Source organism: Phyllostomus hastatus, unplaced genomic scaffold (assembly GCF_019186645.2).
Source record: "Phyllostomus hastatus isolate PE091 unplaced genomic scaffold, TTU_PhHast_1.1 phas_contig_86, whole genome shotgun sequence".
In the NCBI taxonomy this organism is placed as follows: domain Eukaryota; kingdom Metazoa; phylum Chordata; class Mammalia; order Chiroptera; family Phyllostomidae; genus Phyllostomus; species Phyllostomus hastatus.
This window is the reverse complement of record NW_025333977.1, coordinates 38,562,494-38,575,660: the sequence shown is the minus strand read 5'-3', so window position 1 is coordinate 38,575,660 and position 13,167 is coordinate 38,562,494. Positions and strand designations below refer to the sequence as shown.

At 38.9% G+C, this 13,167-nt stretch overlaps 1 protein-coding gene across 3 annotated transcripts in view; it reads right to left on the bottom strand.

Annotated features, from left to right (window-relative positions):
- The window catches only part of CCDC50 (coiled-coil domain containing 50), a 69,210-nt gene that overhangs the window by 30,432 nt on the left and 25,611 nt on the right, over positions 1–13,167 (bottom strand). For all 3 annotated transcript variants that reach the window (XM_045850959.1, XM_045850962.1, XM_045850960.1), the window contains exons 2-5: positions 12,211–12,273; positions 10,552–10,678; positions 7,290–7,380; positions 198–315 (exon numbers count right to left, since the gene is read on the bottom strand). In XM_045850959.1, the coding sequence (XP_045706915.1) occupies positions 198–315; positions 7,290–7,380; positions 10,552–10,678; positions 12,211–12,273 (399 nt within the window). The remainder of the gene's footprint in view (positions 1–197; positions 316–7,289; positions 7,381–10,551; positions 10,679–12,210; positions 12,274–13,167) is intronic.

Genomic DNA, 13,167 nt, shown 5'->3' with positions numbered 1-13,167 from the left:
CTTACAAAAGTGTATTCAAGCTGTAATAGCCCTGAAAATGGCTCTGTCATCTAGGAAGGAGCACGTGAATTACTTACATTCAGACAGAATTTCACCATAAATCTCAATGGGCCCCACAGTCCCTTTATGGACAAATTTAAAGGGTTGTCTCACAGTGAATCTAAGGATAGAGTAGATCAGGATGTGGGCAATGTTACCTCCATCTTCATAATAGTAACTCTCTCCATAAGCATTGGGTCCAAAGGACTCAGGGAAGTGTTTCTTTCGCTTTTTCTCTTCCTGTAATTCCTTTTCTTGCAAAAGACGAGCAATATCCTGCAAATATAGAAAGAATGAAGATAAATATTACCAAAGCATGAGCAAACTCCACACAGTGACCCTACAGGTCAATGGTTCCACATTCTACTGCTAAGCTTTTGTGGGCAGGCTCTGCCTATGGCTCTGCAGACTTTCTGGCATTAAGCTCATGCAATTCAAATGCCACAGATGATTGCCCTACAGGAGTGTCTCAAGAGCTAAATGAGAGAAAGGCTTTTTTTTTAAATTAAAATTTAAACCTAACTCAATCTGAAGATATTCAAACCCAGTATCCCTAAAGTTGGTTATACAACAAAAATTCATATTGGTGGACCCTTTTTCCAAGACGATGATGATTCAGTAAGTCTGTGCAGACAAGGATGCAGTAATCCATAAAACTTTGTAAGTTGCATTTGTAATTTAACTCAAAGACTTTTAAAAGAAGTTTTGGCTGATCCTGCTTGAACTTTGCATTGGAGTACCACTGTTTTAACTGAAAAAGAGAAACAGTCTTCCTCCTGTCTCCCCTTCACATCATATCCAGGCATATTTTCAGCAGTTACTCAGTGATAAATGACATTCTGATCCTGTCTCCTAAAATACTGCCATCCCCCTAAAAAAACACAAAGGTGTATGCAAATAACTGCAATACAATTAAACTATAAAGCCTCAAAGGGGGGTAAAATGTCTACAGGAGTACAAAAAGTGAATATTATTTCTCCTTAAAGGAATTAATCAAGGCTTTGCCCCCATGTTAGATTTTGAAGAACTGGACTCCAACAGGCAAAGTAAGTAAAGAGAACATAATCAGCAAAATCCTGAGCACTTTAATTGGTCAATCTGCAGAATGACCCACCGTCCAATTAGAATATAGGATGTGGACTGTTGCAGAGAAAGGTGAGACTAGAAAAACAGTCTGGGGCTGAATCACAGGCATTCCTTACAGACAATCTTAAGAAGTCTGGAGTCTATAATGTAAGAAATGAAGGGTTAGGTTATTAAAAGTTTTAAGCTGAAGACTGACAGTGTTCTGGATCCTAAGTTTATTTCTATGAAAGCCCACCAAGAATAGCACATGAACTTTGTTTCATGTACACTTTTCTAAAGAAAAGGTCCACAATTGTCACCAGATTCTTAAAGGCTAATATAAATACGGCAACAATACTTCATGGAGGAAACAGTAGTAAGAATCACAGGTACTATGAGCTGTTTATTTCTTTATATTTATAATAAAGAATACAAGATGTGTTCAAATGTTAATATAAATTTTGAAGCAAGAATTGATTACTATTTTGCCTTTTTCAATTTTCTGAGTAAGTCAAAATGAAGAATATACTAAGACTGAAAGGCAAACCTAAAAAATCATCTGAATAAATCAATTTCTTTCACATCAGTGTAGAAGTAAGTTGAATGCTGAAGGTAGGTACATTAGCAACGATTATCCACATACTCTGCTTTTAATGCTCATCAGAACAGGCTTACACATCTGACTTTAAATTAAATAATGCCTAAATTCAATCTCATAAATACACTATTAACACATTGCCTTTGAGTGCTACCTATGCTAGACGCTTCTCATAAAACTGTGTGAAAGATACATGCATATATAGTTTGATAAATAATCTATGTAAAAGCCCATGTTATAGTGTCAAACACGAGTGAGGACACTCACAAAATGTTGCTACTCAAAATAAAGGATAAAGAAGACAGTCCTACTGAGCATGCATGTGATTTTCAGGCAAAAAAATCTGAATTTCTAACTCTTTAATGGAAAAAGATCCCTGAGTCTGAAATTTTAGATGACTTTCTTTTTCCTTCCAGTTCAAGCCCAAGATGCTCTAGAGGCACTGGGAAAGCAGTATTAACTACTAAAGTGGATTTTTGTGGGCTTCAATTCTTTATCCATACAATGAAGAGTTTGAACTACTCAATCTTAAAATTATATTTCTTGACTCCCTTACGTATCATTTTAATCCATCTGTGAGTATTACCAGGTGCCAGCCACTGGGCCAAGTTTATTACATTTGATGTCTTACAAAGGAATAAATATACCAATCAGTTAGGAAGATAGAGATGGAGCAGATAACTTGTTCTCTAAAAACTAGTTTCTATTATAGTAAAATTTCCCAAATTCCTATACTTTTCATTGCAGAAATAAGGAAAAATTGCTAACACTTCCCTAAGTTGTCATGTTTACTAGGCACCCAACACTACATTTCCCTAAGTGGTCTGTTTGCCTTATAAACAAAACAAAAAATTTTATTTGCTATAACAGAATAAAAATATAAAGAAAAATAATCAGCTTGAAATGTTAGCAGAAATTATTAAACTATATTCCAGATACCTTATAACTGCTTACTGACTATTAAATTGAGTCCTAAAAAATACATAGCAATACGCCACCACCTTCTCAGTGTGAAGACCCAGGAAAAAAACAAGGATAGTGTCCTTTTATCACAACACATTACCTAGTCAAAGAAAGTGATTTTAATTAAGTAGAAAAATAATACTCATAAGTTGGCATGCACCTTAGTACCCAAACCTTTTCTTATTTTAAGCTCTCAGCTCTTTTCTGAGTAACAGAGGTTAGCTCGGCTTAGAAGGGAAAGAATGAAAGATTCAGTGGAAAATAGCTGCTGTAATATAACTGTGGTTCAGCTTAAGTCAGTTCTCCCCCCACTTCCCAACACTGTTACTGTGCAATGTGTTCAGCTGGGCGATTTCAATGTAAAGAATTTCCCCTGATTCAAGCTAATGATGGCAACTATTAGTCACGATGCTTGGATGCAGCTTCGTCTCCCTTGACATAAATAACCTCCTTGGTCTTCAGCTTCCTTCCTGTCAAAGATTAGTCTGGAACAGGATTTTCCAAGCTGTGTTCAAAAACACAGGTCACAAAAGATTCTCCTATAAACCTCAAAGCATTCAATGGAAAGCATGTATTATATCTGACTCTTCAAAATGCATATCAGCATATTTTAAAACTTTGACAAAAGAAACCTGTTATCTTCCTATAACTCATGAATTTCCAAATTTACTTTGTGAGGGAAGGCTTTCTTTTACATAAAAAAAATATAAACCTTATGTAATTAGTGTTCTGTAAAACATAACTTGGGAAAATTAACCTAAAAAACTTCATAAGCCCTTATGAAGTAATTTTCTAAGACCTCTTAAAAAATAACCGTATTCATCATGTAGATTTATTTTGGACACATAGAATAATAATTCTGTGACACAGAAGATTTTCTAGTAAAGACACTTATTGGAATAAGAATGTACCATTATATCACATCTCTCCCTTTTTTGTTATCCAAGTCACCCAACTCAAAAATCTGAAGCTGTGAGTATAACAAAGGGCACAGTCAAAAATCTCTAGAATGCTAAGGAAAGTCATTTTAATGAAAACAAAGATTTACTGATTCCCTTCAATCATTCTGGTAGAGACTATAGAGAAATAAAACATGGTCAATATCCCGAGAGTCCTTATCTATTGAGTATTAGAAGCAAATGACCACATAACTGGAGACATGCAAAGTGAGCGCTCTGAGAGAGGCATCAGCACACACGAGGGGCCACGGGGCCCAGAGGGGCCTAGCACGTCTCCTGCAAGAGGCTGACCAGTCCCTGAGCTATGGTGTTGGCTTCCTCACAGTATTTTTATGGTTTATATGATTTTATATCAGTGTTACTTCTCCCTGGGGAAATCTTGGGTATCACAACAATCCAAAAGAGATCTAAAATTACAATTGTCAAATGATTGTCAGAAAGAAGAAAGAAAAAAAGAAAGCCATTTGATCAGACTGCTAAACTCCTCACCAATTAGCAACAGATGTATTAACATCTATCTCAGTAGGGAATTCAAAGCAGGTATAATCCCAACAGGGTTACTCTTTAAGACCAGAAAATAAAGATAATTCCAATTCTATGGATGTAAAAACACCAGTATAAACAGGATAAGAACAGAGAAGACTTTTTCTCAACCAGAAGCCTCCCATCCACTCCCCCTTTCAGGCCATATATATATTATTTTTAGTAAGTGCCAAAATGTAGGGAAAAATTTTAGTCCTAAAATGTATTACTATTTGAGCTATCCCCAAATTTATACCAACTTACATAAAAATTCTTCTAGAACATGGAATTCTAATCAGTGTAAGAATGCTATAAAAAAGTGCCATAGTTCCTACTAGATTAACTTTTAATGTAAATTAGTTACTAAGTTTATCCCTGAGAAGTTGATATTATAAATGATTCCAAATTGTTGGACTAGTGCCACAGACTTTTTATAATATGGTTGGCCATGCTGTTTACTTAAGTAAAAAAAGAAAAGTTTTTCTCTAAAAATAGTTTCACAGTCACATATATTTGGACCTAGGTTCAAAGACACACAAACTTATATCTACGGGTATTCTCTTTTATTCTCTGCCTCACACACACTCTTAGAGTTTTATTTAAGAATAACTAAGTTAAAGTAACTAAACACACATTCCTTGGTTTTATTAAAGGACACTGACAAATGCTTATGCTTGTCACCAAAAGACGGACCCAGTGAAATCAGAGCGCTTTCACTAATCACAAACTCATACAGTCCAGCATTCCCCGAGGCTACAAGCCCTTTCAACAGGGCACCTAGAAAGACAGGCAACTACTATATTCAAGACACTGTGTAACAGTTTAAAAAAGAAAAAGAAAGAAGGAAGGAAAGTGGGGAGGAAGGAATAAAGAAAAAAGAGGGGAAAGGGAAGCGAGAAAGGGGAGAGGCCACAGTGCTGGTAAGAATACTAAAGATCTTTTCCCTTCCTTTTTTTTTTTTAACTTTTCAACATCTGTCTCCCCCAAAAGGAAATGCTACTTTCCTTACATCTGAGCTCTGTTAAAAAAGACACAATAAAATTACACCATAACAAAGCTAGACATGCTAATTTACCTTATATACATAATCTTATTTAAACCTCCTAACATTTTAAATTATGCATAACTCATGGCTTCCCCAATTTAGAGACTGAGTTTCTACATGGTTAAGTCAGACACTGAAAGTCACAGTTAAAAGATGACCAGCTAAGATTCAAACCCAGGGCAGCTTGCTCCAAAGCCTACATGTTTTATGTTACATCACAGTATATCTAGCTCAGAGGCAGTCAGTTGAACCTTACTGTGCACACATTTCTCTGGCATCTTATATAGTGTGGGGCCAGTCACTTCTTCAGGTCAGAATTTCTCCATCTGAAAAATGAAGTTATTCACTACACTGCTTACTTTATATAGTATCACCATGAAATTATTTATTGTGATTGCTATTCAGATTCTACATTCCTAAAATAAAGTGTTTTGATTTCTCATAGTACTCGTTTTTTCTCTGAATGGGGTAGGAGGTAGGGAGGAAAATCATAGGATGCCAACAGCATTTTTAAGAAGCCAACCATTACTCTTGTTATTTTTGAATAGAAGCTTTCCTGTCTACAAGACATAATCACTTCTTTCAGTTCCCAGTTTCATCCCTAAAGCAGAGTCTTGACTATAGAGAAGCAACACATTCTGTAGTAAGAAAGGGCTGCTGTGCTGGTAACAAGAAGGGTGAAAAGCAATCCCTAGTTCTCACCTGCAGTTCTGACTGCCACAGAACCATGGCTTGTTTCTTAAAGAATCAGCTAAATACACTCATACCAGGTGTCTCACACTCACCTGCAATGAACAAAGAGGCCTCTGGGCACAAGGGTGGCTTAGTGGGATAGCAGTTTATACAGACTAGTTTACCGGTGACCCTGATTAGATCTACTTCATCGGTGCCAGACAGCTGAGGACAGTCCCAATTTATGTAAATTATTAACAGAGTCCCCTTTAACCCTGAAAAGCACTTATGATTATACAATAAACCATATGACCATTTTACTATTAAAAATGATAAATCACTGTCTTTGTTATTATACATCAAAACACTGGCCAAGAATAGCAGAATAGGTGTGAAAGAAGGCAGACACAGACTTAATACAAAGTGGAAAATAAGAAATGCTGAAAACTTTAACAGAAAAGCAAGGGATAGTTCATTGCATATTCAAATTTTACAAACCAGACACTATTGCTAATTTTAGTCATATTTGACTTTCAAAGTGATACAATTTAAAAATATATTCAGAATCAAACCAATCAGTGCTTTGAGTGGGCATATCATAGGGAAGTGAAACAATTCACAGAAAAGAGTGCAAGCGACCACTGCTCCGGCCTCTCCCAGCGGCCACCCCCTGACCACTGTTCAGGCAGCACTCAAGTCTGCTCCCACTGAAGCTGTGGGAAGTGCCCATAGACAGGCACCCTATGCTGGCTGAACAGTGTCCCTTAAAAACTCATTTCTGTCAAGGACCTTGGAATGCGGTCTTATTTGGAAATAGGGTCTTTGCAAATATAATTAGCTAAGAGGGGTCTATAGAATTGGGGTGGGTGTCAAGCCAGTGACTGGTGTCCTTATTAGAAAACAAGAGGACAGAGAGATGCAGGGAAGAAGGCCGTGTGAAGATGGAGGTAGAGACTAAAGTGAGGCAGCTACAAGCCAAGAAATGCCAAAGACTGCCAGGAGCCACCGGAACCTAGGGTGAGGCAAAGAAGGCTCTTTCCCACAGGCAGCATGGCCCTGCCGACACTTTGATTTCAGTTTCTAACCTCCATAACATAATAAATTTCTAACCTCCATAACAGAATAAATTCCTCCTGTTTTAAGCCACTAAGTCTGTTGTGATTTGTTACAACAACCCTGGGAAACTAATTTGTTACATTAAATTACCCATTATCATCATTTAGGATTTCATCACATGCAACTGATCGAGAAGCAATAGATAGACAATGGTCCATGGAGGGCAATACTTGGGACTATGCACCCAGAAAAGGGGAGTTCTGTTGCCCACCCAGCAACCCTCCACTGAGCCCATGGATATGGAGAGGAAATGCTCCGGAGCTGGGCAGCCCTTCCTCCATCAGGTGTGGGGGCAATGACTGAGTCATACCTCATCCTTCTTCTCCTGAATGCGCCGTCTCTCTGCCTCAATAGCCAGCTTTTCCTGGATTTCCTGAGCAATTTCACAGTCTTGTTGTTCACTGAAAAACAAAGGTCAAAACAACATGAATAAAGAAAATGAGTAACAACTTGCAGACTCTCACTATGAGCCAGCGCATGTCTTCATCTCATTTTATCTTCAAAGCAGTGATGCAGAGGTTGATACTGTCACCACCTACAGATGGAAAGACTGAGGCCCAGAGTAGTGAAATCATCTCCCTGAAGTCACAGAGAAAATAAGTGGCAGAACTGGAATCCGATCCCCAGACACTACACTACAATGGAAAGCCACACGCTTTTGCCACACTACCATGTCACCCCACCCTACTGGGACCATTCCACAGTGAGGCAGGCATGGCTTCTGCAAAGGAGATGGACACCGTGAGGTGAATGTCCACAAATACCCAAAAACGTAGAGAGCACACAAAAAAATTTGAAAGTGAGATCACTAAAATGTCAGTAATACTGTGGTCACCGAGAGGGGGTGGTATGACTTTAAAATAATTTTTATACATTTTTAATTCGATTTTTCAGTTTCAATAATGCTTTGAAAAAGGGAAAACATGTATATTCCACAGATTTGGTTCCCAGAAGAAACCTCTCTGGCCGGATTCCAGTGAATCACGCTCTCCCACGTCATCTTATCAAGACTGTGGACTTACTGACTTCATATTTCAGGTCTAACATACTAGGATTCTCAACTTTTCAAACCAAAAATCTAAAAATGAACAAAAACCTACTCAAAATAACTTCTACTTATACATATAAGTATATCCTCCTTTCATTCACTCACATAATTATGAATCATACACAAATCATGTTCAGTTTTCAAAGACTTTGCTCCCTGCATCTTCCAAATTAACATAAAATCTGATTAGGAGTAAGCGACTACTAACTACATACAAGCTGATAACAGATGGGAAGAAAGTAGAACACAATAGAGAAACCAAACCCAAATGAGGTGGGTGTTAAAGGTCACAAATGACATAGAGAATGTTATCTCCTAGCATAGACAGTAAAATGAGTTTAAGTTCGGCTTAATTATTTCAAACCATATTTCCAAGAAGGACCAGTTCTGGTTCACTTAGCTAATTACACAGACTCCTGAGGAAGCAAAATCAAGTGAGAAAAGAGGAGCCAACAGTCATGACAAGCCTGACCTCCAACAGGAAACCGAGGAAGCAGTGAGTGAAAGGTTCCAGTTCCTTAAACTCTACAGCATTTAATTCTTCCCTTGATGTTCTGCAGTCAGCACTGCCAGAATGTAAAAATTGAAAACCTTCATTTCTAACTTACTTATTTCAGTCAGGAACACCTGCAAAACCATGAAGTCCTGGGCAGAAATATAGTAACACCTGGTTCTTCTCTCAGTACCTATAAATCCATCACTCTCCAAAAGTGACTTATGTTTTACAGTGGTTTGTCTCAAGAAGCTCTCAATAACCTCATTTTACCCATTATCATTACCCTAATTTAGGAACTTCAACTTCTGTATAACCTTACAACTGGCCTCCATAACAGAGAATTGTGAATAATGTAAAAGGCAACAATTCAGAAGTCTTAAAATATTTTAGCTGGCTCTCAATCTTTCCATGGTTTGTGACACCAAGTCTCTCCATACATCTCAAATCTGTCCCTTATTAACTCCATAAACATGAGCCCCAAGTCAGGCCTCCTCATCTCCCTCCTCTCTGTGTCTCTATTGCCCGCTATCATCCACTCGAGCCTCCTCATCTCTTAACCTGTCCACTGCTGAATGGCAACCTTCAATCTTGCCCCTTCCAATCATTTACTGACTCAGCCCCCAGGGTAAGTCCCTAAATAAAAATCTAAAACTTCTTCAATAGTTAGTTATCTATTATTTATAATATAAAACCTAAATTCCTTTACATAACTTACATGTCTGTTCAGTCCCGCTCCTGGCCTCTTCTCCTACCTAGTGGTACTCCCCATTCCAGCAACAGTGAACATCCTGAAGCTACAGCGTGATTCCTTGCCCTCCTACCTCTCACCTTTATACACGCTTCTCCCTCGGACAAGAATGGTTTTCCCCCTTATCGCCATAAACTCCCAATTACCCATGCAGGTGCAGATTAAATACATCACTTATGTTGGAAAGGTTTGCCCACTCTTTTCTCTCTTCATAGGCATGAAATGTACTATTCAATTCTCTGTGCTTCTCTGTCCGTGCTGCATGTATCTTCATGTAATGTGTTCAGGCTATGTTCCTAAAGCTATTAAAGGCAATGGCTGTATTTCTTCATATCTGTTGCCTTCCATGGTGTCAGGGATAGCAAAGATTCATTAAGACTGTTTATTCACAAAATAAGGAAGCTGAACAAAAAATTATGAATAAAGTCCTCTCTACCAATAATAAAATAAAAAGGCAAACCCTTCTTTAAAGGCAACAAAAAATAATAGGTTTTCCTGTTTATTTATTTAAACATGACAACTGAAAAAAAAACCTGAGGGGTCCCTTCCACTCTCTTTACCCCTTCCTCCTCAGAACAATTATCTTGTGGTTAAATCCACCATTAGAGATTTAGGTATATCAAAGAGCTACTATCAAAGAAGAAATGAGCCCTGAGTTTTAGGGTACTGAAAAAATAAAAAAATAATAATTGTATTATAAGAGAACTGAGATATGATCTTTCCATTATCTATTAAAGGAGAAGACTGAGCAAGACCTTTAGTCAGACACTGAAGCTATGAAGAAAACTGAGTGTACAGTTCAGAGTTTTCTGGAAGAGTCTAACTATACCTGAAAAGCACAGGGTTTAAAGAATGTAAGAGCCACAAACACTGCTAGGAAATAGTAAAAGAACCCAATACAACTCAAGAAGTTCTTTCATATACACTATTTCACTGGACACCCCAGCCAACCTTTGTGGCAGAGAGGACAGAAATCACCTTACCCATGTCACAGGGAAGGAAAAGAGGTACACCAAATGCCTCAAAGTCACACAGTTAAAATGCTAAGATTTCAAACCAGAACCCACACATCCCCAAAACAAGTCAGTGATCCAAAAACAAAGAAAATTTTCCAAACCAAAGAGAAGGATGGACACACACATACAAATACACACAAACTTTTTAATCTAACAGGAATCAGAGTAACAGAAGGAGAAGAGTCTCCTCCTTCTTTGCCCTGGTTGCTGACTCCAGAGAAGACCAGTCCAGTTAGATTCCCTCCCACTCCCCAAGATCCTCACAGGTCTTTGTAGCGCTTCTGAAGCTGAGCCTGAGCTCTCAGATCTTCCTCTTGCAGCTGCTTCGCCACCTGGAGATCATGCTGGACCAAACGGTTCCGCTGAATGTTTGATGCCAAATGATGCTCAACTGTACAGAAAGATTGAGGAGAGGAATTACAATGCTTTGGCGTGTTAATAATAAACCTCATAACAAACATAAAAAGCTTTCCCATTAAAGAGCTTCATATCCATCACTTCAGTGTACACTCTCAATAACCCTGTAGAAGAGGCAGCATGGGACTTATTATTCCCATCTTTCCATTGTAAAAAAGAGGATCAGAAAGGTTAAGTAATGTGCCTTTCATCACCTGGAAAAACAGTGTCAGTGCCAGGACTTCCACACAAATATCCCAAAGCCAAGGCCAATGTTCTTTCTGCTCCACAAGTTGCCACCCTGCTTATAACCTACATGTTTCAATGTTTATTTTTATTTTGACACATTAATTAATGATTCACAAATTATATATTCATTAATATGTATTTTTGCATAACATATAACAGATTTATTTTTCATAATTATATACGCAGCTATTCAGAAAAACCCACAGTCTAGATACCTTCATTGCCTGGAACAAGACCTTCAGGCCCCTGTTCCTAGGGGGAGAAGCAGATCCCTATGCGAGCCTCCTACACACCCCAGATGCATGTGTGGACGAAAAAGGAGCCACATACTGATCCTAACATGGCCAGGGGAGGCCTGCATGGGGGCCTTACAAACTTAGAGACTGAAAGTAACCAAACAGGCTGGTCTGAAATTGAACTCGCTATCTTAACTAAAAGTGAGTCATGGCAGGTAGTTGTGTCCTAGTCGGGTAGCTTCCATGACAAAGGTCAATCTTTACCTTAACTGAGCCTGTCTACTGTCTTTCTGCCTCTAAGATAACACACCTTTGGAATGTTGAAATAATTCGTTTTTCCAGACTCCTCAGGATACAAAGCACACCAAAGCAGGAGACCACAGAACCCCCTACTGTTATCTTGTTCCCCTGCACACCACCACTCTGTGCTAGGAACAGTAATTATTAGCTGTCTTGTACCCACCAATGTAAAAGAAATGTACGTCTCTCCATTTTACTCTTTATCCAGTCTCAGAGATTTCCCCGCTTTGCTTTCTCCCACCTCCCTAATCTACCACCAATGGATTTCATGTAACTCTCCCCGTGCCTCTTTCTTTGACTGTAATGTATAAAATAAACTGTAAAACTGCCATTCTCAAGTGCATTTTCTCAAATTGTTGAGTTTTTGCTTCCGGCCAACTGTCAACAGTTTGGCTCAAACTCATAAAACTTCTCTATGGACCTGGACGTTCCCTGCGTTGACACCTGTATAACCAATGCCTCCCTCCTACAACATTTAGGCAAAGAAAAGTTTCATTTAAGCAAAGAACCCAAGTCCCTCTTTTCCTCCAATGTGCCCTGCAGTCTTTTCATTCCTGGCAGCTGTCATACTTCAAAACACCCAGAACTGCATTCGTCACCCAGGCGTCTGCTGCCTAGACAAATGCCTCAAAGGGACGGATGGTGCTGCCTGGTGGCTGTGTTCTCTCCCTGCCTCACCCTAAGAAACCCGCCTCAAGCTGCCACTTCTAAAAAGAAACCATGAATGAGGGCTGTTACTCACTCTCTTGTTCCTGCAGGTTGTGGGCCAGGGTGTGGTCCTCTAGGACAGCAAAATCTCGACACACTGCAGAGGAGGAGGAGGAAAAAGCAGACAGGAAGGCTCATTAGCAGTATTTTAACATAAAGAGAAAAAGCATTTTCTTTACTTCAGAAGTCAGTTCTTACATTTTAGGATGATCAACTTCATAATTTGCATCGCAGAAAACTGGGTCTAGTTAACATAGTCTTCATTCACAAAAAATCCCACATACTACCTGCTTGGTGACAAGCACAAAATAATGGGCACCTCTGGTCCCTAGCCTACAGGTATTAACCACAGAATCAGAACCCAGAGGTCCAGAAATTCCAATCCACTTCTATAAAGGGAGGGCAAGTACTGCTGAAATAATAAGACAAGAATGTTTTGCATACTGCAGCTGGGCAAAAACTGAGTTCTCATGGGGTCAGAGGAGTAAATAAGCCTAGCTAATGCTTTAGCCTTCCTGGATTCAGAGAATCCTCTCCCGCAGACTTCTGCCTGTCCGCCCTGGTGTCGAAAAAGGAAACTGTGTGTTTGTTAGTCCCTCTGGTAAGAGCAGATCTCTGCTCTAAGGATAATCACACTCTTTAATAGGTCCACACCCTTAGACATGAGTTAGAACTGGTTCTCTCGGTCTCTCTAAAGGCAAAGCTACTTGAAAAGAATCTGCAAACCAAAAGAAAATAGGAATCTCGGCATATACCAGGAATCTGCCCCTAACTTTGCCTCCCACTGGAAATCCAGACAAGAGCATTTGATGACCTATTTTCCTAGAAGAAAATGAAAAGAGGTAGTCTCCAAGGCCCATTCTGCCCCAAACTGCAGTTCAAACTTCTGCTTCTTAAAACAAATATACAGGCAGGAAGGACTCTTATATAAAGTGCTGTGTGTTTGTTGGTTGGTTGGTTGGTTTGTTTTAAGGATATGTAGTCTCAGTGA